The sequence below is a fragment of the Rattus norvegicus genome, chromosome 2, assembly GCF_036323735.1.
Source record: "Rattus norvegicus strain BN/NHsdMcwi chromosome 2, GRCr8, whole genome shotgun sequence".
Taxonomy (NCBI): Eukaryota; Metazoa; Chordata; class Mammalia; order Rodentia; family Muridae; genus Rattus; species Rattus norvegicus.
In genome coordinates, this window is record NC_086020.1 from 236,655,058 (window position 1) to 236,682,799 (window position 27,742).

Consider the following 27,742-nt stretch of genomic DNA (forward strand, 5'->3'; position numbering starts at 1 on the left):
CCTCACATTCAGTTCCATCTCTGTATTTCACCAGCCCAATCTGAAGCCACAGAGAAGCAAAGTCCTGGCTATAGGGTTATTGGCAACACAGGCAGAAGGAGTCAGCTCCATGCTGGGATATAAGCTCCCAGCCTATGGAGACCTAGAGACCGGGAAACTTAGGTGCCAATTGCAGACACGCACAGCTCCAGGGATTCCGAGGAGGCAGCTGAGGCAGAGAGAATCCCTGGCGCTTTTTCTTACTCTGCTGAATCTCTCACTCTGTCCCTTTTTTTTCTTCCAGATTCCACATTTCCCAGACAACATGTTCCCCAAACATGACAAAATCATTCTCAACTGCTTCTGGGTATAAAACCAAGCCTTCATCTGTGACATATTTATTCAATAAAATTTTAAGTTCTTGAATTTAGAAATGACATATTAATATTCAACAACAATTTTTAAGAGGAGGACGTAACATTAGATGGTTTTTATTTCCACATTATCTCTGCTGTCTTCTCTCTGTCCTCGATGAAGCAAGGATTGCAGATTGTTATTTAACCAGGACAGAATTTGCTAGTTGCTTCTAAACACCTTTCCATCCATGACTTCTTCTTTGCAATAGAATAAAACTACATGGTGTATATATTAAAATTATTTCACAATGATGTCTTTTACCCTTTACTTAAAGCCTCATGGGAGTGGTGACCATTTTTACTCAGTTACTTCCAAGGCAATAACTTAGGAAGCTACTTCAGTGGCACTGAAATCTGACAAACAATAAACTAAGGTGACCTCTGTTGTAGATCAGAATCCAAGGAGCAGGGATAACAACTGCATTCTAAGGTCTCCTCTCACGGTGAGAAAAGACCTGCCTGAGCATTAGTGGTGGCTTGTGGGTCATCACAGTGTGTTTAACCAAAGGAGAAGGTATAAAGAACCCTGTAGCGGGGCCTTGTCTATAAAGAAGCTTGGTTGTCAGTTATAAACACTCACCCTGCTCTGCACAGATAAGCAGAGAGAGAAATTCATCACTGTAATACTTTCGCTTCATACCGGTAGTTACACTGTCTGACTCAGGCCCAACATCCTTTTCCGTACACAGAACTTCCCCTGACCTCAACTTCAATAAAACAAGCTTTTCCTGACTCCCATTTGATTTTGTCCTTGCCTTTCAAGCCATTACCTTGAGCAATATATTTTATTATTTTTCCATTGGAACCTTACACTGTTTTCAAACCCTTTCCCTAAAACGAGTATTAAAAGTTAGGCTTTTTGGGGGGGAGGAAGGCGGGAGAAGGCAACTATCTGCTATGTAAAAGTCCCAATGTTAAGGCTAATTTGATTTTGTTGGCATTTTTGTGGCTGTAAAGGCTATGGTCATCATATCTAAGAAGGAAGGTATTACGTCTACTCATAGAAATTTTGTTTCATTCTCTTTCCTTGATGCTCTCTTTTTCCTGTTTAAAGTACAGTGTGATACAACCAGAAGAAGGCAAAGAATCGTTATCAAACCTACTATTGTTAAAACTCCTTTCAGTATCCTGTCATCTCTGCTCACTACAGGAGCAGAGTTTGGGGGGAGAGACATTGATACCAGGACAATGTTTGACACAGCTGACCGGAGGGAGCTTCTATCCATGGCTCTCAGGGCCACATACACTATGTAGGTTTCTTGTGCTTCTTCATCAGGTTCATGTTCAAGTTCATGGGTGACAAGCTTGGGTGAGAATGTAAATGTCTCCCTGGTGCCAGCATGCTGAGGAATTAGCCCCGACGAGTTCACCAAGATGGCATTGTCAAAGTCATCCCGAATACGCTGTAGACTTTTGCTCATTCTTATTTCATAGCTTGTGGCTGAAATTAAAAACACATACCAGAAAGCATGGTCACTTTGTGTAAGTTTTTAGTTTGTTGACAATTAGTAATGAAAATTGCCACAAAAAGTCAAACTATCCAGGAATATATGTGTAAAAAGCACTGAATACCAAGTCTCGATGTAAAGACTCGTGCTGAAAGATGAGCTAGGAGACCTTGACAGGTTTTGAAAACAGGATGCAATGTGATTGTATAAATGTCATGTTGTGTTATTTGAGCTGTCTCCAGCTTTTGCTTTAACTAGTAAAGTTTTTGTAAAGTTCATATGGAAAAACAATAAAAAATGACCACACACACATACATACAAACACACACATACATACAAACACACACACATACAAACACACACGCACACACAAACACACAGACACACACATATACAAACACACACACACACACACACACACACACACACACACACACACACACACACACAGAAATACTGCCTGTGGAAAGGTCTTATGAAACAGATCCTCCAGCCTACTTTGCCCCTGATCGAAGTCTTCCCCAGGTGCCGTCCAAGAGAGGGTCACATCCTCTTCTACGTTCATGGCTGCCAGGTCCGTAATTCTGCATGGTGGGAACACGTCAGGGTGGGGGCCGTCTGGGACTCCCAGCACTGAGAAGGAGCCTCCAGAGCTTACTCGACTGAAGTCCCACCGCTCCTTCACAGGTCTGCGGCCTGTTCTTTTGGGAGCATTCATTTGAATATTATCTGGAGTGCGAAGAAAAAAACAAATAACAAGTTAAAAATTTCCAGCAGTCTTGACAGATTGCTGAGACAGAGTTAGAACAACCGAGTTTACTTAGTCAATAATGCGTTCATTCACCCATTTATTCCCTCCGTACATTATGGTTGGGGACATATTGCTGGGCTATGAATCAGATCAAACATCCTCCCTCGTGAGATTTATATTGGATTTATATAAGTGGCATCCATAGCAGTAAATAGATATTTAGAAAGTAATAAATATCTAGAATAATTAAGAGGGGTGCACTCTGCAAGATCATACCATTTCGGGGGGTACCGAGGAAGTAACATTTAAGTTTCCGTTGGGCCGAGGTGGCCAGGTAAGACATGAAGATATTCTGAGAAAAGATAGCAACTTGCATGAAGACCTAGGCTCAGAAAAGTGGCACGTTGGAGGGACTAAGCTAAAAAGTGGGTGGCTGAATCTACAGCTCAGAAGTAGGGCATTCGCCCAGAATGCACCATGCCCTGTGGTTTAATCTCCAGCATTCGAAACGGAAAGCAAAGATCTCTAGGTGACAGAAGGGCAGGTAATAACTGACCTCAGGGATCAGTGTGGATTTTAGTCCTAGTGCTGTAGGAAGTGACAGGGTTTATCATTTTGCTTTCTGACAGGTCCTTAGAAAATGGATCAGAATGGAGCAGGCAGCCATTTAAGAAGAGGGAAGATGGTGGCAGCCATCAGTGGTGACCTCAGGGGGGTAAGAAAGGATAGCTGAATGCATAATTTGCAGGCACAAGCTGGGAATAGGATTGGATGTGAGACTGTGAAGGGAAGGAAGGTTGGTTAAGGCAGCTCCTATACCCGTGGGGTGGAAAGAGAAGCCGTTTTGACAAGTTGTCCTCTGAGGTCCACAAACAAAGATTTTAAAAGTAGTTCCTAAAATAGGTCCTAATTGATAGCTTTGATAGAAGAGGACAAGGAGCCAGACCAAAAATCAGGTTATAAGGTTTATGATTCCTTTAAAATAGAATTAGAATAACAGAAATTACTAAAATACCGAGAGGACCAAACCTAGGAAATACCTAGTGGCTGGAGTCTAATTGTGACCCCCCTGGGGATCCAGCCCATATAAAGCCACCAAACCCAGTCACTATTGCTGATGCCAAGAAGTGCATGCTGACAGGAGCCTGATACAGCTGTCTCTTGAGAGGCTGTGCCAGAGCCTGGCAAATACAGAGGTGAGTGCTGGCAGCAAACCACTGAACTGAGAATTGAGGGTCCCCATTGAAGGAGTTAAGAAAAGTTTGAAGGAGCTGAAGGAGCTGAAGGGGTTTGCAACCTCATAAGAACAATACCAACTAACCAGAGCTCCCAGGGACTAAACCCCCATCCAAAGAATGACCCATGGCTCCAGCTTATATGTAGCAGAGGATGGCCTTGTTGGGCACCAGTGGGAGGAGAAACCCTTGGTCCTGCCAAGGCTGGACCCCACAGTGTAGGGAAATGTCAGGGCGGCAAGGCAGAAAGGGGGTGATTGGGGACGGGGAACACCCTCATAGAAGAAGGGGGAAGAGGGAATGGGATAGGGGATTTATAGACAGGAAACCAGGAAAGGGAATAACATTTGAATTGTAAATAAAAAATCCAATAAAAAAAGAATCGAAGAAACAGACAATTAATAGTGACTGAAGTATAATTGTGGGGAATGTGGGCGGGGTCTATTGGAGGCGGGGTCTTTTTGGGGGCGGGGTTAGGCGGGGTGTGGGCGTTACCCAGGATAGAATCTTAGTATAGGCCAGGCAAGTGCACTACCACTGAGCAAGTAGCCAGAGACCTGAGTGTGGCTTGGAAATTCCTGTCTCTCACTTCTCTCCACCCCCCCTCACTCCTGCCTCTGCTTCTTTGTCTCTCCTTCTCCTCTTTCTCTCTCCCTCCTTCCTTTATCTCCCCCTCCCTCATCCCCCGTCCATCTCCGTCTGTCTGCCTATTGCATACACCCACACCCACACACGCACATATACGAAATAATATTAAGCACATTAGCACTGCAAATGGTTCTTACCGTTGGTTACGTAACCTGGTACATACATAGCATGGTTTCCTGGGACAGAGTGGGCTAGGGTGCTTGTGCTGGGAGAGTGACGGACATGCACTGTCAAGCTATATCTACCACTTACAGCAAAGGAGAAAAAATACCTGGAGTAAATTCCATCATTTTTTATAACATCGGCGCCTGTGAAGAGACAAAAAATTGAGTGTTAATACGTCATTTCCATTGGTTGCTACTATTTTAATGAGCTATTGAAACATTTGTTCCTCTTAAGGTACAGCACACGGAGCTCTTTGTGCTCACAGAGAAGCCCAAGGGGAGCCTGTGGGGCTAAACACATGTGGTGTTCCTTCCAGGGACCCAGATGGCTGGGAGCGGCAGCGCTCTCTAGCCTGGTGACACTTGTGCTTTCTGAGGGGCTGGAGACCACAACAGATCCTCCCTCAAGCCTTCATCATAAGTGTTTTCCTCAGTCAGTTTACAGAACCTTTTATTATGGAAATAGCACATTACTTTACAAAGAGTTTTAATGTAGTCACATTTGATCTTTACTTTGTTCCTCTAAGGGATTTACAAATGCTCTGCTGGGCCTGTGGGTTTGAGTTAATTATCACCAGAAAAGTTTTTATCAAATTGCACTGTGCTTAAACATGTGAATAAACACCCTTGTGTCAGACTTTGAAATTTGAGCCAACCGACCTTCTTGTCTCCTGTGGATTGTCTCTCTGTGGGCCTGTGGGGGACATCGATGCCACCACCCATGCAACATTATCTCTAGATGGTGTGTGTTATTGTAGCTACTTTTGATATTATCACAGGGGGTTTAAAATATGCTGGAATCAAAATTTCTTCCTGGGATTGCTCAATTTCTGAAAAGTTGTTTTCTAAAGCTGAATCATCTATGATGCTATCACCTTGAATGCTCAACCTCATCTAAGGTGGCTGGCCTCTGCCTACGTCAGCGATAGCACTTAAAAGTCACCTTGGAAGCTTCCATTCTTATGAGCCAATCTACTTTCAACTAAAGAGCTGGTAACAATTTCTATAAGAACAAAGCCCATTCTTAAGATTATTTATTGTCATATGACCACATGCTTTTGAAATAGAACATGTCTCCAAAATATGAATTCAAGTGTGCATATATAAATTTCCATTGAATTTCAAGAGAAGTCTTACGTTGAGAGCCCTACATGAAGTGTCAGACAGCTTTGGGAGTTTGTAAAACAGTGTGGAGCGAGTTGATTTCCTCATGGGAGGTCAAGCTTGGCTTCCAGTTAGACAGGAAGTAGTTTCTTAAGCTTCACTCAGCAGACTTTGATTCTTGCCCACCTTGCCTTGCTATAGGATGCATTCTGAGAGCCTGTTCAGTGCTGGCTTCCTTCCTGTCATGATTCTCAGAGGGCAGCAAGATTCCAAGCCAAGTCTATGGCTTGGAGCAGAGAGGTCTAGAGCCCAGAACAATAGTGCTTTTAAGGCAGTTTATCACACTGGGCAAGCAGTCTGTCATATCCTCAAGATCATGCCAGTTCTCACATTGCACCTCGAGCTCCAAATGGAGACACTGTGTTATTAAAGTGCCCTGAAACCAGCTTTCCCCGCCTCACCGAGAGGCTCTGCAGCATGAGAAAACTGGCGGTCTGTAACCCATGAAGACTTAGATTGTTATTGTTATTGTGGTTTTTTTGCTTTTTGGTTTTTTTGGGTTTTTTTTTATTTTTTGTTTTTTTGTTTTGTTTTGTTTTTTTGTCAATGACAAGAAAACCAAGACTTGGCATTTAGTGGCCTTTAGATGGTCTATGTCTGTTGGGAAATTGCCAAGGGAGATTTGTCCATCCCCTACAACCTCTGCAGTCCCCTTTTCTAATCACTGATGCAGAAGGAAATGGGACAGAGCCTTGTCAAGGGAGTCAGGGAACCTTACTGGGAGAGCTTTGACGCTGGGTGCCTCTGAGCCTCGGTTTTATGTCTATGAAATGGGTAGACGTCCCCTTCCTCCCTTATCACTTTGTGTGCAACCCTCCCAAAGATGCATGCTCAGTGGAAACGTGTGTGGAACCTGGGCAAGTTCCCTGCAGAAGAGGACCAGTCTTTGATCAAGGTTCATTTGAGTAGCTGCAGACACACTCCCAGGGATCTGATAAGACTGACTAGGAAAACAGTTAGACTCAGGAGTTTCCGTGGGACTTTTAACACCTCCACAACCTCATCATAGTGCAGCACCACGCTACCCCTCTTTACCTGCTCCTTCATCCAAAAGTTGCAGCACAACAGGGTCTCCAGCCTCAGGCTCAACCGTTGCCATCACAGTGGCATTGAGTATGGGGTACAGACCCTTCCTCACGTTTGCATAAATTATCACCGGCTGAGGAAAATAGGTGCTGTCCCTTTCCACAAAGGCGTCCACGGTGGCTGGGGACACGGCCAGACTGGAGGCACGGGAGGCCACAGTCACTTTCAGAGCTTGAGGAGAATGGTGGGTATTGTTCAGCGTGTAAGTCCAGTGCCCATGCTGCAAAATAAGGCGTTGTTTTGTCAAGCGTGAAGAAGAACAAGAACCCAACACCTCACTGATGCTGCATTTGTTTTAAATACAAGATGTCAGGAAAGGTATCCTTAGGTAAGTGATGTCTTCAGGGACTTGAAGTTCTTGTCATACAGATCTTTCACTTGCTTGGTTAGAGTCACACCAAGATACTTTATATTACTTGGGACTATTGTGAGGGGTGTCATTTCCCTAATTTCTTTCTCAGCCTGTTTATCCTTTGAGTAGAGGAAGGCTACTGATTTTTTTGAGTTAATTTCATATCCAGCCACTTTGCTGAAGTTGTTTATCAGGTTTAGGAGTTCTCTGGTGGAACTTTTGGGGTCACTGGGGATCCATCCCGTATACAGACACCAAACCCAGACATTACGGCAGATGCCAAGAAGTGCTTGCTGGCAGGAGCCTGATAAGCTGTCTCCTGAGAGGCTCTGCTAGAGTCTGACAAATACAGAGTTGGATGCTCATAGCTAATCATTGGACTGAACATGGGGTTCCCAATGGAGGAGTTAGAGAAAGGACTGAAGAAGCTGAAGGGATTTGCAACCCCATAGGAAGAACAACAATATCAACCAATAAGACCCCCCAGAGCTCCCAGGGACTAAACCATAAACTAAAGAGAGACCCATAGCTCCAGCTGCCCATGTAACAGAAGATGGTCTTGTCGGGCATCAATGGGAGGAGAGGCCCTTGGTCCTGTGAAGGCTCCATGCCCCAGAGTAGGGGAATGCCAGGGTGGAGAGGTGAGAGTGAGTGGGTGGGTGGGTGGGGAAGCATCCTTATAGAAGCAGGGGGGAGGAGGTCTGAGTTGAGCACCAAGTCACCTCTCACTGTCTGGCTTTGAACTGATGTCATCTCTAGCCATGGCAAGGACCTCCAGATCCAGAAAGTTCTTTTTGGTGTTTCTAACCCAGATGAAGGAGTCAGGCAAGAGAGCAAAACAGAGCAGAATCCCAAGCCTTTATGTGAGAAGCACACAATGGATTTTTAGGAGAGTTCAGTAGGAACAGAGAATGAGGGAAAGGTCCGAGGTGGGACAGAAGCCAGACATAAACGGTCCAGTAGCAACCATAACTGTTGGCATTTCCTTTTGAAAATGCCAAAGAGTTCGGGGCAGGATGCAGGCTTCAGGAAGATTGGCTGAAGGGGCGGAGGGATAGATAGGAGGTCGCTAGTTCAGAATCCAGTGAACCAATCTGGGCCAGGTGGCGGACCTGTATGTTCCCAGTGCTTGGCGACTTGGGAAGGTGAAGTGGGAGGATCGCTTGAGTCTGGGAGTTTGAGACCAACCTGGGCAACATGGCAAGACCCTGACTTAAAAAATGGGAGTAGGCAGATAAGGGGAGTGCTTGATAAGGCCGTCGGACCTGAGGGGTTCCTGTGTCAGTTCTGAGCCTCTAGGGCCTTGCTTTATCCTCAGGGTCCAGCCCCTTACTATAAAGTCTATACTGAGCCGCTCCCAAACATATAGGAAACTACATCTATATGAATATCTCCCGTAAAGAAAGATAGATACAGGTTTCCAGAAAAAACAAAAACAAACAAAACTCCTAGTGCTATAGAGAAAAAAAAACACTGTGAGTGCAACAAGGTTTTATCTAGAACTTAATGCTGCAGACACAGACACATTTCAACTGCTCTTCTTAACGTTTTAACAGCCACAAAGATGGGTTTATGAAGTTTTGATGAGTCAGCACATTTCCTTCATGTAACACATCTAAGCCAGGGACTCGGTTTACAAGCTATACACACCCGGCTGAGCAGTTACTTAGTTACAAGCAGGTTGCCACACTGACCTTAGCAGTTCCTGGAATCTTAAGGCTGGCTGTCCGAAAGGGCAGATTGATGATAAAGTCACCAGTGTTGTATTTTCTTCCACTAGGGTCCAATAATACAATCTCAGAGGGACCACCGGTCTGCCACATGACTAGGAAAAACGTGTCATTGCCCACAGCCCTATCCACAGTCACAGTATTTGCCAGTTGGTGCTGGGGTTGCACAGTCTCGCACGTGCTTTCAAGCTGTCAAAGAAATGTGAAAAGTTTCTGGTAAATACATAACATTTTCTTCTTTTATAACCTCAAAAAATTATGAATAGGAAAAAGTAAAAGGCATTTGATTCAGATCTGTATCAGATATTTAACTCAAAGCAAAACAGTGTGCATCGCACAACCAGTTAAGACCTATCTTCTTACAGCTAATTCAAGTTCAATACATTATTATTTTTTGTTTGTTGATAATGTCTCAGGTAGCTCAGGCTAGCCTTCAATTCTTTATCCTCCAGCCTAAAAAATACAGGAATTACATATAGCCATGTGCCGCCGTGTCTGGCTTCACTATTCTTCTGTTGACTATTTCCTATGATGCTGGGGATTGAGCCAAGAGCTTGTGCACACTAGGCAAACACTCACCATTGCACTATACTGCCAAGACCTCCATTACACCTCGGCATTAATTTATCTGCTCGCATATTATTACGAACATGAGCATGGGCTTCCTGTGACCAATCACGATGACGATGAGCTCTTAGATTTTGCTTGTTAATATTTAAATGGGTTTAATCTGTATAACAATATCCAGAGGCTTTTTCCAAGCTTTAATAAGAAATTTAAAAAGGAATTTTAAGATGTATATGGCAGTTGCATCTTTTGTTTTCCGAGGGAGCTTAATGGTGTTCTCCTTAGTGGCTGCACCGGCACTCTCACGGACAGTGCAGACACACGCCAACATTCCTCTTTCACCTGTTTTGTATCAGCCATTCTTCTGGAAGCAACTCACTGTCTCAGTGTGGCCTCAATCTTTATCTCTCTAGTGATTAGCGATTTTAAGCATCTTTTCATACATAAGTTGGCTGTATGTCTCCGTTTTTAAAATGTCCATTCTTGGGTTTTCTGTCCTGTTGTATTTTTGTTGTTGTTTGGGTGGTTTTTCTTTTATTGAGACAGGGTTTCTCTGTGCAGCCCTGACTGTCCTAAATTTTGCTCTGTAGACCAGGCTGGCCTTGAAATCACAGTGATCCTCATGTTTTACCTCCACAGCTAGGATTAGAAGAGGGTGCCGCTACAACTAGATTACTGGTCAGTTTTGAGAGCTGGGGTGTTTTCACCTTGCGGTTATTGCAGTTCCTCATTTATTTTGGGTATCTGCTGCTTGTCAGAGCACCGTTTTCAAATACTGCCTCCTTCCACAGACTCTGTGTGTGCTGGACTGATGGATTCCTTGCTAAGTATTGGTCTAGTTTAATGCAATCTAATTAGTCATCTTAGCCTTCAATTTCCATGCTTTGAGGATTAGATCCCCTGTCTCTGTGTCCCTGCAAAAACTCTTGTTCATGCTAAAGCACCGAGATATTTCTACCATATTATTTCTGGTAGTTTCAATGTCAGGTTTTACGAGGAAGACTTAATCCCTGTTGACTTGGGTTTTGACACCGTCGAATGGGACACTTTCTTTCTTCTGCCTGGGAATATTCAATCTTCCTAGCAACATTGATTGAGAAAAATTACTCTTTCTTCAGAGCATGTTCTCAACATTTTTGTCAAAATTCAATTGGCTAACTGAGCACAGTGGTCCGTCTTTGCAATATCAGTATCTGGGAGGCTGAAGCAGGAAGATTAAGAGTTAAAGCCAGCCTGGTCTCAGTTTTGCTGAATAGAATACTACTATTCTATTGGGCAGAATTTTTCTGTAGCACCTTGACTATCTTTCTAGGCCTACATAGTTTCTGCCTAGACACCATCTGTCTACGAAGTTAGTGTTTTATAAAGCTTTACTTTATCTTTGACCTTTGAACACCTGATAACAACATGTCTTGGTGCATTCATTTGACTTCTAGTTAGGTGACTGTCACCACCTTGACTGTGCATATGTATTTGCATGTTAAATATTTTCTGACAGTAAATCTCTGGGTTCATTGTTTACATCAAGTGTCACTTGGCTGTTTTACTCGCCATCTGTGAGGAAATTGCAGGTGAAATTCTTCTAGAAACATTGTTCAATTATATCCAAATGGAATGAAAAAAAAATGGTAGCTTGATAAGAGGAAGCTTGTGTGCCCCAAATCAAATAAGTCCTGTTAATTAAAGAGGCGATCTAAAACTGAGGCTGGTGGCTTATTTATGCCTGTGATTCCTTTAGTTAGAAAGTAGAACCAGGAGGATCAGGACTATCCTGGGCTAGCCTGGGCCATGCACTCATCCACAAACAGCAAGAGGGGGGGTAGAGATCTAGACATTTCTGAAACTTCATGAGATAATTAATATTCTGTATTAAAACAGTGAAGCACAGGCTAGAGAGATGGCTTAGTGGTTAAGAGCATTGGCTGCTCTCCCAGAGGTCCTGAGTTCAATTCTCAGCAACCACAGGGTGGCTCACAACCATCTGTAATGTGACCTGGTGCCCTCTTCTGGCTTGCAGTGTACATGCAGATACAGCACTCATTCATTAAATAAATAAATAAACCTTAAAACAAAACAAAACAAAGTGGTGAAGCAGCCAGAGTGAGACAGTGTGGTTGAGGAAGAGTTAACGGAACTGAGAAATGAAAACACAGTATCTTATTTTTGTTTTGGACCTCGTCCCCGCCCCACCCATCCCACCCTACCCTATCCCACCCTACTCTATCCTATCCCACCACTAGCTTTATTTTCATGGACCTTGAAAGCTGAAGTCCTTACAGAAAATAACTCCTGGAAATGAACCCACTCAGACATGAGGTAAAATAGCTAACACTTGGTTCTGGGGATACCAAGAAGTTCCTTAGCAGCTCTTCTCTCCACACAGAGAGTTTCCTAATCAAACAGTAAAAACCATGCAGACAGTGCAGTCCGTTTGGTCCACTCTCCATCCATCTATAGAAGACTGACATTCTGACCTGTAAGCTTTGCTGGAAAATGTCTCCTGCCCCAGAAGAGATTCCACTGAAGGCTTCAGTCATTCGGCTAGAGGTAAATGGATCTGGAATGAAGAACTCCAAACCTCCTGAAATACGTAATTTGAATGTCAACTATTAAGACAGATACATAAAAGTAAACAGTAAATCTTCTCTGACAAACTGTGTCTACAAGAAAGTGTTACTGGGCGTTAGCGGGAGGTGCTTGGCTCACTTTGAATGACATCTGATGTAACCATGAGGCATGCGGCCTTAAGGAGGTGATTTTGACTGCCGATCCATGGCTGTTTTCTCAGGCTCTGGTACTCTGCCCACTGCAGAAGAACTCAGTAAACCCTTACTGGGTAGTCTGAGATCCAAAAGAATTCCTAAATAATTTAGATTAATTGCTAGTAGTTGCATAGCTATGTGTTTGTATTTATAATCCAAGAGCACTGTTTAAAAAAAAGTAACCCAGCAAATCTTAACCCTCAATGGTCAACCTGTTGCATTAGTTTTTATGGAATGGAAGATGAAATTATCCTTTGCCTCATCTAGAAAAAAGGCAGCCATGTATCTTACAATGCTGCTCGTGCGACCACTCCAGAATGTGTCACGGCTAGTCAATAGGATTTCAGCTTCAAAGTCACACATTCTCACACTGGTTGAGCAAATCACAAGAATAAAAGTTTTCATCAGACATACAAAATTTCACCTCTAGAGAAGACATTCAAATATTGGGAGGAAATTTGACTAAGGTTTGTAATGATTTGTGTGTTTTAAAAGAAATCTTTTTTTTCCACTTAAGACCTGTAACCTGGGTTTCATAGCTTAAGAGCATGCTCTAAAAGACACCTGCTTAGGGGGGTTTACCTGTAACATGTGATAATTCCCCCAGTCTTCTGGCTGCAGAGGAGCCCAGGGCCATGGAATGAATGGTGGACCCACTGCTCATTGCGGTGAGCAGGCAGTTGGTGATGTGTTCATCTGCTCCGCTGGTCACTAATATCATGACAGAGCCATCCGCTCGTCCATTCTGCTTCTCAACCACCTGGACACAGAGAGCCATCAGTTGCTTGGAAGGAAATGTAACACAGACTGCATGACCAATCCTTCTCATAGACAGTGGCTCTACCTCTCCAAGGTCCCCTGGGCTCCATGACCACCTCCGAGTTGCTTCTCACAGCACTCTATCAGGGCACAGTCATATGGACTTTGCCTCGTAGAGCTGTGTCTCTGAGATCTAGCCAGTGACTGGTAAGAGGGCTTAGAGCAGTGGTTCTCAACCTTAGCTACAACTCAGAATTAGATGGTACTGTTTAGAAATGTCATTGCCAGGCCACACACCAGATCAATGACATCAGAACCACAAGACGTGAAACCCAGGCATCACGGCTGTCATTTTATTTTGTTGTTTGTTTGCTGTTGTTAGCTTCCGTGCCTGAGATTGAACTTAAAAGTCTCAAGCTCGTGCGCTAAGCGTGCTCTAACCACTGAGATGCATCAACACACCCCTGTCTTCCAATCAGTCGATGCCAGTGGGGGGTTGAGCAACTGTTGTCTGTGGGTGGCAACAGTCCAGGCGGACATCTTGCTGTCTGTCAGGTGGTGGGGACATGTGCACCTCAGATGCTGGTTTAGATCAGCTCTGTCATTCCTGAAGCACACATCTGGTCTCAGTTGGGTGTTTGCACCCATGTATGTGGGTCCACAGATACGTGTGAGTGTTTGACTTATTTGTCTTCTAGGACCCTCTTGATCCTTATCTTTGAAATCTAGTTTGTCCGTAGGCCTTGAAACAACTGGCATAGCTGGGGTCACTAAATAAGGACAGTTTGGAAAGACTCTCGAAGATACTTAAGTCCCTTAGCCACTCTTTCTGTCAATGAGGAGTTACTAATTAATTATGACGTAAGTTACTTTGTCAGGCCAGGGAGTGCAATGGGAAAAAGAAATGGACTCCAACCTTAACCACCCACCACAGCTCTCCCACAGATGGGTGCTATGACCCCTCCGTAAGCCCACGCTCCTTTTCTCGAACAAACTAAAGCGAGAAACCCACCCCTTCAGTCCCAAAACCCTGACGTTTGAAATGAAAGATAAGAAACTAAAGGCAACTGGAGCACAGGACGCTCTCTACCTCAAAGCCTTTCTTAACCCCTGCACAGATGTTGGTCTCTGCTTCAGTGGACACAGTGGTCGGCAGGTACGAAACCAGCAACTTCCGGTCATCGTCGCTGTTAATTTGTTGCAACGGGGCTCGGATTTCTCCTTTGCTGTCAAAAGTGACAATGCCCACAAAAGTATGAGCTTCAACGACCTGCATCAAGAACAGTTCGGCTGCTTGTTGTAGCCGGAGGAGTCTGTCTCCCTAGGTCCCCAAAAGAAAAGAAAAACAAAGAGGAAATGACACTTGAGGCCAATGACAACGAAGTAACTCAACTTGCAAAAATATCTGTTAATTTTTTTAATAGACACAGCACAGTTCTTTGAGTTGTAAATAGTGATGTCGTCCTAGAATATTTTTCAATGAATTAATTACGTGCTGAGGAATGTGTGTTGGGTGTGCAGAAGAAAGAGTGGTGAGCAGCAAGCTATTCATGATTATCCACACCCTTCGCTCCAACTCAGAATTAACAACCCGTCTTGTGGATTGAAGATAGGTATGCAACTGACTTTTTGAAAAGTCAGTCCCAGTGAGAGGAGATGCTATGAAGAAATCTGGGAATAGAGGTGTGGCAGTTGCCAGCAACTGTGTCTGTCCTCTGCCATGGTGGCCATTGGAGGCTGGACACTTTGTCTATGGATTGAGCATAATAATATGTTTATTGGATTTTTATGGTTGCTCTAAGGATTACCTGCAACATATATGTGGCAGGCACTCCATCAAGCACTGTAATAATGCTACCAACTAATCCACCAGGCGCTCTTTTGATGGCCCTGAAGGGAGGGAAGGAGGCAGTCTGCAGTGTGCAGTGTCTCAGTGACCGGCTGCTCATAGAGGACTGTGACCTCTGTCCCCCTTGTTACCCCGACTCCCTGCCTCTCGCACTTCTCAGGACAGATCACCAATTTATTGTCTTGTGGACACCTCAAACTAGACAGAGTTTTAATTTATTGACTCCCTCCAAATATTATTTCTCTTACAAACTGGGAAGAAATTAGTAGAGTAGATGAAACATAGACCTTGAATTCTGCCTTCACGTTTTACAATTTTTTTTGGCTTAATTCTTTTAATGTAGTGATATCCAGTTGTATTCATTTTCCTGAAAATGCCATATTTTTATTCACGTGCGCCAGTGTGTGTGTGTGTGTGTGTGTGTGTGTGTGTGTGTTTGTGTTATGTGTATATATATATATATATATATATATATATATAGGGTTAGGGTTAGGGTTAGGGTGTGTGTGCTTGTGTATGTATGTGTGTATATGTGTGTGTGTTTGTGTTTGTGTGTGTATGTATATGTGTGTATATATGTGTTTATGTTTGTGTTTGTGTGTATGTGTGTGCTTGTGTGTATATGTGTGTGCGTGTGTGTGTGTGTGTGTGTGTGTGTGTGTGTGTGTGTGTTCCCATTCTATCTCCCCATTTCTCTGGAGTTGGATACCTAACTGGTGTGGGCACAGAAAATATTATTTCTCCATAGCTTTGGTTCCCTTCCTCACAGAGTGCAGGGAGTGAGTAGGGACACAATAGCTTTTGTCTCTATCATGGGGAAGGGGGATAAAAGTTACAATTAGCATCAACCTGGGGATGCTAATGGGGTTAGGGATCAAGTGTGGATTTAATTTATTTTACTATCTCAATCTCTGGGCCTTCTTCTGAGTTTGTCCTACCTACTTCTCAAGAAAATAAGATGTCTTGGGCTCTTTAAAACCCTTTGTGCTCCCCACTCCTGCCACCCCATCATACGGTGAATAAAAAGAGTTAAAACCCAATAAGGGGGCAAGGTTTTCAATCATTTGGAGACAGCATTTACCTCTGCCATCTTCCTGGACACATCAATCACTAAGCAGACCACTCGGTCACCAGCCTGCAAGAGGGAGAACGAGGGAGGGGCTGGAAGCTCAACCCCCAGCACCGGGAGGCTGTGGTTCAGGTCTGAGGAGCCAGTGATCACATCCCAAGTGCTTCTGAGGCTGCACACTCGGTTCTGGAGATTTGGGGCTTCTCGATTGTGGGTGCCTTCGTTACAGAATTCAACCACCTGGAAAGGAACAAGACAGCTTTTGCAGACCAAACGTACTTCTCCTTCATGCCGGGCAGCAGGTAAAAGAAGGTCAAAGGGGTCACATGCTTCCCTTTCTCAAAGTGAGGGCAAGTTTGCGGATAACCCTGGATACTTTTTGCTTGAAATAGTAGCACCCTGTGGTCATAAAAGCCATCTCTCATAAAACCATGTTTGCACTAAGAAAACAGAAAAGGCCATGTACATAACCTTAGTCTTAAAGAGAACAACTCCCCTGTCCCTTCCATGAAACTGTGCTAAAGAAACACCCTAAGAGATGTTATTCTGGACAGCCCATTCTTTGGAATCCCATTAAGCTAACACCGTGTCTTGTTTTAAGAATTAGTCAACATATATTGATGTAGTTCAAACATTCAAATATTGATCTTTGTGAGGGCAGAATGAGGGCAAAACTACTTAAATCTACTTCCTGAAACAACTTTCTCACTTGGAAATCCAGCTGCAATTCATCTAATAATCAACCTGTGCCAGCACCACCACCGCCCTTAAAGGTACAGCTTGCAATACTGTCTACTCTCCGTGGCTCTGGTCCTGTGAAGAAGAGGTAGTTCTACTCATAGAGACACGGGAGCTTAGACTTTGAAAGAAACTTACAGGTTCTCCATCCCCATCCCTGAATCACAGAATCCCTGAATCCCTACATCACAGAAGCTGAAGCTGAAACTGGGTACCACTTGCTTAGCTTCTCAGTGAGGTGGAGTCCGGAGCAAACCAGTGCTTCTGTGTTTAGTGATTTTTTTTTCTACATTTCATGAGTGCAGCAAGGTGACTTTAAAATATTTAGTGACTATATGTGTCTGAGTATGTTTTTCAAAGGATTGAAAAAGAATTGTATCTAATCACAAGCAACGTGGGTCAAGTACCTAGAACTGGATTAGAACCAGGCACAGAAAGTTACAAATTAAAAACAATGGATAAGGGAAAGACATATTGACAATCCTGTTCACCTTGCAAATGATGACCACCATTGACTAAAAGCAGACTGAAGAGACAGGTTAGCAAAATGAAGGGAGTGAGGGAAGGAGGGAGGGAGGGAGGGAGGGAGGGAGGGAGGGAGGGAGGGAGGGAGAAGGGAGAGCCTTCCAAAGGAAGCAGCAAAGATAAGTCATGGGACAAGGAGAATGTTCCACAAAGAAATGTGCCCACCACACGCCCAGCACAGGGACAAGGTCCACAGACAATGACTTTCAGGTCTTCATGAAGTTCAGTAGGTGAATGAAGCCATGCAGGCTGGTCAACTGGTCAACCCTCTCCTTTCTGGTTCCATGTTCTGTCTTAGTTCAAGGTTCTGGCAACAGCCTGGCTCTTAAGTGTGACATATTTTTAGAGAAAACAGACTGGCCAGAGAAAGATCCTGTAACTGAATATTCGTTTAAATATCCGTGTTTAAATGGATGTCCAGACTCATATTCTGAGTTATGAAATATTAGTTGACAAGACTTAGGTTCAAAGCTGAGGGTCGGGTCACTCCCTGGGCGAGCTCGCCTGTCTTTTGAAGTTCAAGACTTTTTTCAAAAGAAAGGAAAGAGAACCTCAAGTGAGAGGAGTGCAGTCATTCGCCCCTTCCTTCTCAAAAACCTCAGAGCTCTTCCCGCGAGGTGACAGAGAAGGAAGACCAACACACAGCAGCTCATTCTGTGGCCTCAAAAGTCATCTTATTGAGCGAGCACTGTCCCTGGAAGGCGAACTTTTGTTTTTCCAGACAATCCAAGTTTGTTATCATTTGGAGGAAACAGTTTTTTAAAAACATGTAAGATAAAGACTAAACGACCTGTAGTCCTCAGGCTCTAATGACTCTTATTGTCAGGAGCCATGTAGGAAAGACTTAAGGCAAATACGTTTTCTGGAGATGGTGCACCACTTTGCTGGGCTGCAATGGAAAGCTTTGAATTGCAGGACCTCTAGAGATTTCGTCCCAGGGTTGCTTATTAACAACATGCCTTTCCTATCACCATTACAGTCTAATGATTCCTGGCCATTGGCTCCCCCTGTTGGGCAGATTTCCTGAAGATCAACCTAAAGATAAACTTCCCCGAATTAGTGCTGTTTAGATGAGTTAATGACTTTATAGAATTCCTGATTTGATTCAAATAATTGTTAGGGAGAAAGTTTTAAGAGATGGTTTTAGTTGTTTTGCCAGAAACAAGCAGTAAGATTGTAAGGACAGGGAGCGTCAGTCTTCTGCCTTCCTCCAAAGCTGTGCCACATGCCAGCCCATTCCCCAGCTGGAGCAGACTTCCAGCAATTAATAGTCCCACCTTCTACACATGTAGACATATCTGTGCATCTGAGACAGAAGAGGCAGCTTACGGGAGTTTGTCGTCCCAAGGATGTACTTACAGAAGGTAAACTCTGCATGAACATTATTGATCCAGTTGCACTCTGGGTGCTGTTGTAGAGGAATGTGCATCCTTCCCTAAAAAGCTTGCTAATGATGCAGTCTTCGTGGGGGCAAAGGCCCTTTTCACAAACAAAAACACCCGTGATGTCAGATGAACACCTGAAAGTGGATGAGAAACTAGGAACTGGGTCTCTTTGGAAATACGTTTTTTCCTTGATTATCTTTTCTAATAGTTCATTTCAAGTATTATAGCTCAGTGGTTGTAAATATTTTAAGTGTTTTCTTCAGGAAATACATTAATTTAGAAATGCCGTCTCTCCCTTTGATTTTAAAGCCTTGAATTTGAACAAGCATCTTGTACTGCCAAAATCTTTAGCACCAGAGGGAGATGAGGCAGAAGGAAACTTAGACTCTGAGGGAAGAAAGACCAAAACAGAACCAGGCCAGCAACATCCTGAGTCACTGTCCCATTGGCCATCAGGGAGAGTGAACTCATCATGGTGATCTTTGGGAAGATTCTGTCTTCGTTAAAATATTTCCAACATTACTACGTGAGTGGGAAACGGTGCTATATGAAAGCGGAACTGATGGTCTTTATCTACTAGCTGAACGGCCTGTGATCCTGAATCCTCCTAGGCTCCTTAATGTGTGGATGTCTGTGCATAGCTATAGCATAGCATAACATGTGTGTGAGGCCATGGACTGCAGAGATACTGACAGCTCCACAAGGTGGCTGTTAGTCTCCATGTCTTGCAAGAGGGGACTGATGGAGTAAGTTATGTCATAGTCACACAGTGGAACAATATGATATTATTCTTTGAAAGGATGAGAAAAATACACATTCATGCTTATTTGAATTTCCTTGAAGAGACAGGGTAAATAGGAAATGAATGAAGATGGTTTTTCAAAGGTGATAAGAGGAAGCAGAAGGAAGGCAGTGGTAAGTAAGAGGACAAAGGACATAATGTTTCACTGTTCGTATTTGGGACACATGAACATCCGTCCATTTTAAAATTCAATAAAATTAAAATGACAGTGAAAGGATTTACTCCTTGTTAATACGTGCCCGTCAAAATTAGCTTATTGTATTGTCATTCAATAACTAAATCAAGACAAAAAACTACTTCCCTTCTCGTCTATCATTTTGTTTTTTACATTTTTTGAGACAAGCTCTTACTATGTAGCCTTGGCTGGCCTGGAACTCACAGTGTGGACAAAGTTGACCTTGAATTTGTGACAATCTTCCTGCCTCTGTCTCTCTAAAACTTGAACTATAATTTTATAACCATGTGTCACTATTTCCAGCTACTTACTGAAAAAGAAAAAAAAAACCCACTCAACTACTTTCTTCTAGTTTTTGAAATATTCCATATACTCAATCAGTAGTGATTTTTAGGTAGGAGAGAAACCACTGACCTGGTGACTTGAATCTCATTCCGTCCATTCACGTAGAACGGCTTGTCACTGTTATATTCATCAAACACACCCCAGCGGAGATGGGCCCACTCGTGGACAAACACTCGGCCTGGAGAAGAGAGGGTTTCGGTTTTCTGAGTGCCTAAAATCTCAGCAACTGGCCTTGCTGATCGGTGAAGACATAGTATCACTCCGCCACACTCTGCTTCCAAAGAGTTGAAGCTTGGGTCACTTCCCTCCTACCTCGTCCCCTACCATCAGAGAACTGGAGTGTGAAAATGTTTGCTTCCAGGGAGGATAGACCACTAGACATTAGTCACTTAGACGTCATCCACTTGACGGCAGTGGCAGGGAGTACCACGCTCTCTCCCTCTCTGAAGCTGGCTAACAAGTTCTTACTTAGCTTCATGCACGCAGCCCAGTAGTTTCAGGACTTAGTGTAGAGTGAAGAAATATATTCTTTCAATCAACTAAAGCTTTCCTAAATTTATCCTAAGAGTACTTGCTCTCTTGCAGACCGTTTCCCAGTCTACAGCAATGACTGAAATCTAGGAACCAGGGAAGAGGGAAGGGTCAGAGGTCACAGGACCCCTCTCAGCTTCGTTGCTCCCATCTCTTTTATCCTGTTTTCTAACCCTTCTTTTTCTTCTTGAGAACTCTCACTCTTCCCATCAAATCCTTCACACATTTATCTTGTCCTCTCTAATGGTACATTTCCTTCCAAGTTCAGCTCAGAAGTTAGTTATTCTCCGTGGACGGTTTCCAGGTAAACGCCCTTCCCCAAACAAAGCACTTGTTCCTTTTTTTCTGAATTAGATTCTGTAACTCAGCGACAGCTTGCTGTACTGGCTTATGCTGTGGCACATTGTGCAATGTTTGCATCTTGGGAGGAAACAGCCGCAGCCGAAAGTACTAAGAGAAAGTATGTGCTATCTGACTGGTGACTCTAGAGGCACTGATGATGAAATCGTATGCAGATTCAGAGGGCACCACACCTCATAGTTACCACCGGAAAGGGGGAAAATCCAATTTTTAAAAGGTTTATAAAATATCCTATTGCCAAGGACCAGCCTCAGCTTAGAGAAAGGTTCTGAGAGAACGGGTGTCTGGGAGTGAAGAAAATAAATGATTCCAAGTCAAGTTGTGGGTCCAAGCTGGTGGCCTATGTTCTGCTCAAGACAGGCCTGCTGCTTTTCAGACTCTCTCTGCTTTGCTTTCCCGGGGGCGGAGTTGGGGGGTTCTCCAGACTGCGCTCTCTTGTTATATCCTCTGGAGATCTCCAGAGAGCTCTCTCTTCTTATATCCCCTGGAGATCTCCAGACAGGTTTCCCTTGTTATATTCTCTGCTCAAGACAGTTCTCCAAACTGCTCTCTCCCGCTCTTCTAAAAATAAATTCTCTGGACAGCTCATCAGATGGGTTTATTTTACATATCAATTCAGTCATTTACTTCAGGTTTCCTTCTGATTATCCTGTGATTCAGCCTCGTGACCCCAGCCCTTAATTCTCTGCAAAAGGCAAGCTCACATTTTCTTCTAAGGTTGCAAAAGAATTCAGAGATCTGCCAGCCCCTGTTAAGCACAGAAGATAAATTAACAGGGTGGGATCCCACCTTGAAATTACCATTTCTACCACACTCCTAACCTTGCTCTGTCCCAGGCCGACCCAGAATTCAGGAATCTGTCTGTCTGCCTTTGTAAGCATAAACAAAAATACTTAGCTGGGTGGGATCTCCTGTGGGACCCCCCATATCTCTCATCTCTCCCTCAGTATCTTTCTGACAACTTGGCTCACAGCGCAACCACTTTACATTCATGAAGCCACTCGTAGAATTCGTCTTTATTTTTTGAGAAGTTACATATTTTTGAACCCATGATTTTAGAGTTCTTTTCCACAACCTGAAGGGCTGTCCTGAAGGTCCTAGCTTTTACCATTTTGCTGAGACATTAGCCGCACCTTTGGTTCCTGGATTTGTGCTGTCCGATTATCATGGAGTCATTAACGTTAACAGGGAGGACATTTCTTGAAGCAAGAACATAAACTATGCACATTATTATACAATCAAGCCTTATGCTTGTCATCAACACTTGAGCTGGCCCTGTCCCAGGGGCAGGAACCATGTCACTCTGTCCTTACCAAGGCCATGCTGGACACAGCATCCTATGGTTGCTTTTACTTCTGCTTGCTAAGCAGGGATAACAAAACACAACCAGTTTTAACTTTCATAAACGATAAAAAAATTGAAAGGTCCTATTTAAAATTGAACCAATAATAAAATTGTAGACCGGAGTCAGCTGGCTGACCCATCCTCACTAATGTCCCCTCAGATCTCACACATGGTCCTCCCGTCTGCAGGCTGGTGATCATAACCTTTCTCCTGACTTCCCGGCGCCCGTATCTGACCACAGCCAGGCACTCTGTATGCAGTCAGCCACTCCTTGCTATCTTCTTGCCTAACCCAGCCTGTGGCTTCCCTTTTCCATGGTCCACCCTGTTTCCCAATGCCTTTCCTGTTCTCGATGCCATCTGCACACACCTCTTACCCTCTACTCTGCAGCCAGCCACTCCGAACTCCTACACTCTGGAACTCTCACCACTTAGGGCCACTAGGATCTCATAAGGAAATATTTTTAGTGAGATCGGCAGAGCATCTGGGTGTGAGTGGTCTGCGTTGCTTGTTTTCCAGCTCTGGTCCTTCTCCCTTTACCTCCTCCATTCAAGCCTCCTGAGCACGTCCGTGTAGTATTTCCATGTATGCCCCCACATACGCATCTAGAATTCTCTCACAGATACATCTCCTGAAGGCTATATGGTGCTATTTGTTGTTCCCATATGCGCAAGTCTTCAGTGGGGACTTCATAGTGTGGCTATCCCAGGCTGCTCACACGACCTACCCGCTGGGTGCACACCTCCTGACTGCTGGACACAAGCAGGCATTTCCCTTCACACCCAAGCTCTGCCCTGACAGTGTTTCAAATGCTTCTCTCAAAGCCGTGGGTTCCCTGCAGCCTCAGCATTTGTCACACGCTCCCTGCCCTCTCTTCTTTCTGTCAATGCTAACCTCTCCTTTGTGAGACCTGAGCCGACAACACTTGGCTCGATTGTCTTCACTGAATTCTCAGAGCACTACCCTATACCTAATCTGGTCTGCGGTCTTCCCAGCTCATTCTGCCCCTCCCCCTCTGGGAACACCTGACCTCCTTTCCCGAAAATGGAAAGTCTTTGACGGGTTGCAGGTTTTAGAGGTCTCTTCTGCACCAAGCACAAAATATTATACCATTGAGGGGATGCTTTCTATGAGCTGAACTTACCTCGAGAGCCATATCCTGCTGCTAACTCATCGTTGAGTAGGAAGTTGGGGGTGAAATGGATGTATTTCCCCTCTTGTCCACACCCTCTGTGTTGTAGGGTATAAGGGTCTTCCCCGGGTACCCCATTCTGCTCAGTCACTAAGACATTTGCCTAAATGAAAACAAATGCATTTTTAAGGAAATTTAAACTGTAATTTTACTGTAGGTAAGTATGCATGATTTAAAAGCAGATGTAAAAAATTAAACGAATGCCTCGTAGTTAGAGTTCAGATATTCTGATGGCTAAATGCTAGCTAAATTCTTTGGCACTCTCAGAAAGATTTCTTTTGAAAGTTTCTCCAGCTTGCATGGAACTCCTTCCCTTCCTTTAGTCCCTTCCTATATCCTCAGACACAAATACTGCAAAGTTATGATATCACGACATAATAAAGAGCTGTGAAATCAAGAAAGTTCAGTAGCATTTACACACCATCCAGGACTGCATAGTAAAGAGCTAGAACTATTCTCTGCCTGCATGCTACTCTGTTGGTGCAAGCAGAAGGACAGTGTTTCCTTTCAGCCCCTTCTTTCATTTCCATAACTAGTAAGAGTCATGCAGAGAGAGTTAGGTTTGGTTCTGTGCCCTGACCAGTTCAATTGCTCCTGTTAAAACAGCATCTTAAGCTCAAAGTTTGAGTAAGTATTATTCATATAGACATCAAGGCAGCAAAACTTTGTACGTGGCACTGTTCCTGTCGTTTTTAGAGAGGGTGGCAGCTGTCACAAACCAGCCCTCAGAAAGTAAAGACAAGGCTCAGTTAAGAAAGGGAGAGGGAGCCAGGTGTGGTGACATACATACTTAGGAAGCTGAAACTGATTGAGACTTAGAGGCTGGGCTGGCCTAAATAGAAAGTTCTGGAACCACTATAGCTACATAGTAAAATCCTGCCCTAAACACTAAAAATAGATAGACAAGAAGAGCGGGTAAACTTTGTATAACTATATAGATTACAGGTGATGCATGTCTTCCGAGGGAAGATAACTTCGTTTCTATTCTTTGTATTTCTACATTTGAGGAGTCTTTCTAATGAGCCCAAGTTGCTTTCATAAATAATTACCATTTATTTGTTGGAAGCTAGGAACACTGCAAGCAAGGTGGCGAGTACAAAAGGCCTTGCATGGCCTCGCTTCTGCCATAACCAGCAATCTCTCTCTACAGAGGTTCACTCACCTAATGTTTGCTTAATCAACATTATGAGGTTAATGGAAATGGTACGCAAATATAGGATTATATTGGACATGTTGTACTTAGACCTCTCATAAGATCAGGGTACTGCCATTGACAACTGGGTTTGTCCTGGGTTGTCTCTCAGGCTTCTCAGGGTTCTGAAGGGCAAGTTCATTAATGTAATCTTTATAGAGGCTACACAGTTTGGTGCCAACAGTATGGATTTTGACATTAAACAGACATTCAAATTGTGGGTCAATAACTACTAGTTATTTACAGGGAACAAAGCCCTTACACATAAGAATTATTTTTTTAAACAAAGAGATTTTATTTACTTTATTATGTGCGTACACTGTCGCTCTCTTCAGACACACTGGAAGAGGGCATCAGATCCCATTACAGATGGTTGTGAGCCAATATGGTTGCTGGGAATTGAACTCAGGACGTCTGGAGGAGTAATCAGTGCTCTTAACCTCTGAGCCATCTCTCCAGCCCCCTATAAGTGATGACAACAGCTCTCTTGAGGTAGCATAGGAGTTAGATAGTAGATGTATAAATGCCCCAATTGAAGGTGCTTAGGAGGAGCATAGTGAGCACTAGAGTTTCCTCAGTTTGTTCCCATCCCCCACTTATCTCCATGCCAAGCTCTGTCAAATGTTCCTGTCTGGTGGAAAAAATCAAATGCTTTTGTAAACCTCTCAACCTCTTCAAGCCTTTGGCCTACATTCTACATTGCTAGGCCTTTCAATTTCTGAGAGAATCTTGAAGGGAAAGGTAAGAATTAAAAATAATCTGAGCAAATTTTTATGCCAAGTGACAGATAAAGCAAACAGCATGTGTCCTAGCCATCCTGATGGGTCTGTAGTTGCAGACACCACGCCCACCCCATTGCTGAAGCTCTTCTCTGTGCATTCCTAGCTCTTCTCATATATACAGTGGGCTCTAATTGACAGTCGTTTTCAAGGTGTGTTAGCATGCCAACGCACATTTACAGACCATCTGAGGTTTTATTAGCGTTCTTTAAGGTTAAGTTATTTTTTGGTTAGAAAAGAGAAGGGAGCCACCTTCCCCCCACTCACAACCTTTCCCCCTCTCCCTTCTTTCCTTCCTCCTTTGAATCATCTTAGTCAGGGGCAAAGCCTGCTGAGTTATACCCCGGCATGAGAGGACAGTTGCATCTTTCCATGCACGGGTGGCTCTCTGAGCACGGATGTGTCTGTTCAGGACACAGTGACAATGGAGACCACCAGAGTCGGATCGTTTGGGTCCCTGCTCGCCCTCATCAGGGTAAAATGGACCCTTGTTCCTTAGATAAAAACTGAGCCAGGATCTTTTGCATTGCAGAATAGAGACACCCCCACGTCCCCAGAGAAGCAGAATCAGCAATGGCACCAGACTTAATGTGTGGCTGCATAAGTCACGCTTATTTGTTCTGTTTCTACTTTTCTTTCTTCCCTTTCTCTTGGCACACAATAATGTGTGAAGGTCTATGAGATAACGTTCACATGATGTGTCAGTATACTGCGTAGCACGTCGCCGTGCCAGTACCAATGGCAGACCATACTTTGAAAGTTTCTCGCCCTCAAGTTGACTTAGACTCTTTTAGTAGAGTCTTAAGTCCTTACCTTGTCAAAGGATTCCTGTTTAACCCTGCTGTAATTATGCGCTGTCCAAGTGGCAGGTATTAGAATCTGTACACTTCTGAAAAACACCCTTCTCTTGGTCGCATTGAACAGGTAAAAGGAAGCTTCGGTGATCATCTCCTGTAACCAAGCAGAAGGGAAGCCGTCAGATGTAAAACAGATATAAATAGAGGGGAAGCCATCGAACGGGGAAAATCCTTGTTTTTCTGATGCCACGTAAGCAACAGTGAAAAACAAGGTAAATGGACTTTGAATGAACCCGTGAAAACACAGGAGTAAACATTGTTGGAAAAGCCATTGAACAGCTACCTGAAAGAGATTTTAGCACACTGATTACGTGTTAGGACTTGCTCCCACGATTTCCCTAAGTTTCAGAACACCACTTTAAGTCACACCTCTGAGCACGTTCAGGCCTGTGTGCTTTTGAAAACACTATTTTCACTTTAGGCAATACCACAAAATAGCCTCTCGGCTTCTGATCCTCCCTCACCCTGCTACAGTGCATGGGAGAACAGAGAGACTTTTCCTCTGTGGCAGCCTGCATAGACGTTCTCCCTTGAGGACCCTCAGTTTAGAGATGGGATGCCACAGGATGATTTTCAGATGCTCCCCTGTCCTTCAAATATACGGCTTTCTTTCCCACAGTCCACTTTTACCTCTCTAGGCTTTTCCCCAGAGAACAGTGCCAAAGAAAAACTGCAACCGGACCCCAAAGCCAACGGATGGTAACTCATAAAAAAGATGGATGAAGGCTCTGGGTGGAGGCTACATGCAGCTATGTGATGCAGCCGCCATGTCCACAATTGTCCTGTTAATGCTGTCCTTAAGAAATGCCAATCTCTGCTCCACTTCAAACCCGGTGGGGGTTAGCTTCCTAAAGATGGCAACAGGTCTGAGTGAATAGGCTTTTGACTGCATAACTGCCACTCACCTGAATGTTTCTGATCAGCTTCAAGTCCTCCGGTACCCGAGGATTGATCGCAACAAGCAATCCATCATAACCATTCTCTTTCAGCTTCAATCCAGCTCCCAGGAACACAAGTTCTGGACTTAGGGCAAACAGAAGAGTCACGAGTTTCAGCCTGCCAACAGGTCCTGTGTTACCCCCGAGGATCATCTTGTAGTGAAGCCTCTGGGTTACTCACGGGGAGCCTGCTGGGCACCTCGAGTCAGCTGATCAATGTGGAAGCAAATGGCTTCTTTCGGAACTCAGAAGGTCTTACAATATACATGATGAAGGAGTTGCCTTCTTTGAAAACTCTGGGGTGGATCTATCTGGAACCTGTCTCTACAAGTTCTCCAAGGCAATAGTACTCACCTGTTTTGTGGCTAAGCTTCCTCCTGAATCACAGTTGGACAAGAAGCCGTCCACCCTTTACTGACTTCATATCTTCTCAAGGGAAAAGGGAAGTGAAGCAAAAGGAGCTTAAGAGATATAGTCCTGGATGCAAGGCCATCAGAACAGTGAAATCAGTCAGTCAGTCTGCTACCTGACACAGGACCACCAGTGATGTCCCCTCCTGGGACTTGGGCAACCTCCTCCATCAGCACCTCTTCCCTTGCT

The 27,742-nt window shown here is 44.0% G+C and overlaps 1 protein-coding gene across 2 annotated transcripts; it reads right to left on the bottom strand.

Moving 5' to 3' along the window:
* Positions 1-361: 361 nt before the first annotated feature.
* On the bottom strand, positions 362-27,612 carry Clca2 (chloride channel accessory 2). Of its 2 annotated transcripts, XM_039102133.2 has the most exons (15): positions 27,497-27,612; positions 27,110-27,227; positions 26,161-26,298; positions 23,329-23,479; positions 20,019-20,127; positions 18,602-18,761; positions 15,992-16,219; positions 14,152-14,382; positions 12,885-13,062; positions 12,015-12,121; positions 8,938-9,162; positions 6,841-7,111; positions 4,615-4,785; positions 2,342-2,572; positions 362-1,836 (listed from the first exon to the last, which is right to left on the bottom strand). In XM_039102133.2, exons 3-15 carry the CDS (start codon positions 26,293-26,295, stop codon positions 1,394-1,396), a joined length of 2,640 nt encoding a protein of 879 aa, XP_038958061.1. In that variant the 5' UTR covers positions 26,296-26,298; positions 27,110-27,227; positions 27,497-27,612; the 3' UTR covers positions 362-1,393. The 2 variants fall into 2 exon arrangements, with proteins under 2 accessions (XP_038958061.1, NP_001100920.1); NM_001107450.2 differs by lacking the exon at positions 27,497-27,612 and having other exon boundaries at positions 366-1,836; positions 27,110-27,401.
* Positions 27,613-27,742: the final 130 nt, after the last annotated feature.

Coding starts and splice junctions, on each gene's coding strand:
- Clca2 (NM_001107450.2), bottom strand. CDS start 27,295: ATGATCCTCGGGGGTAACACAGGACCTGTTGGCAGGCTGAAACTCGTG. Junction 14,383..15,991: donor TGTCCAGGAAGATGGCAGAG/GTAAATGCTGTC, acceptor TTGGGGACCTAG/GGAGACAGACTCCTCCGGCT. Junction 4,786..6,840: donor ACTTTTGGATGAAGGAGCAG/GTAAAGAGGGGT, acceptor GTCTCTTCACAG/GCGCCGATGTTATAAAAAAT.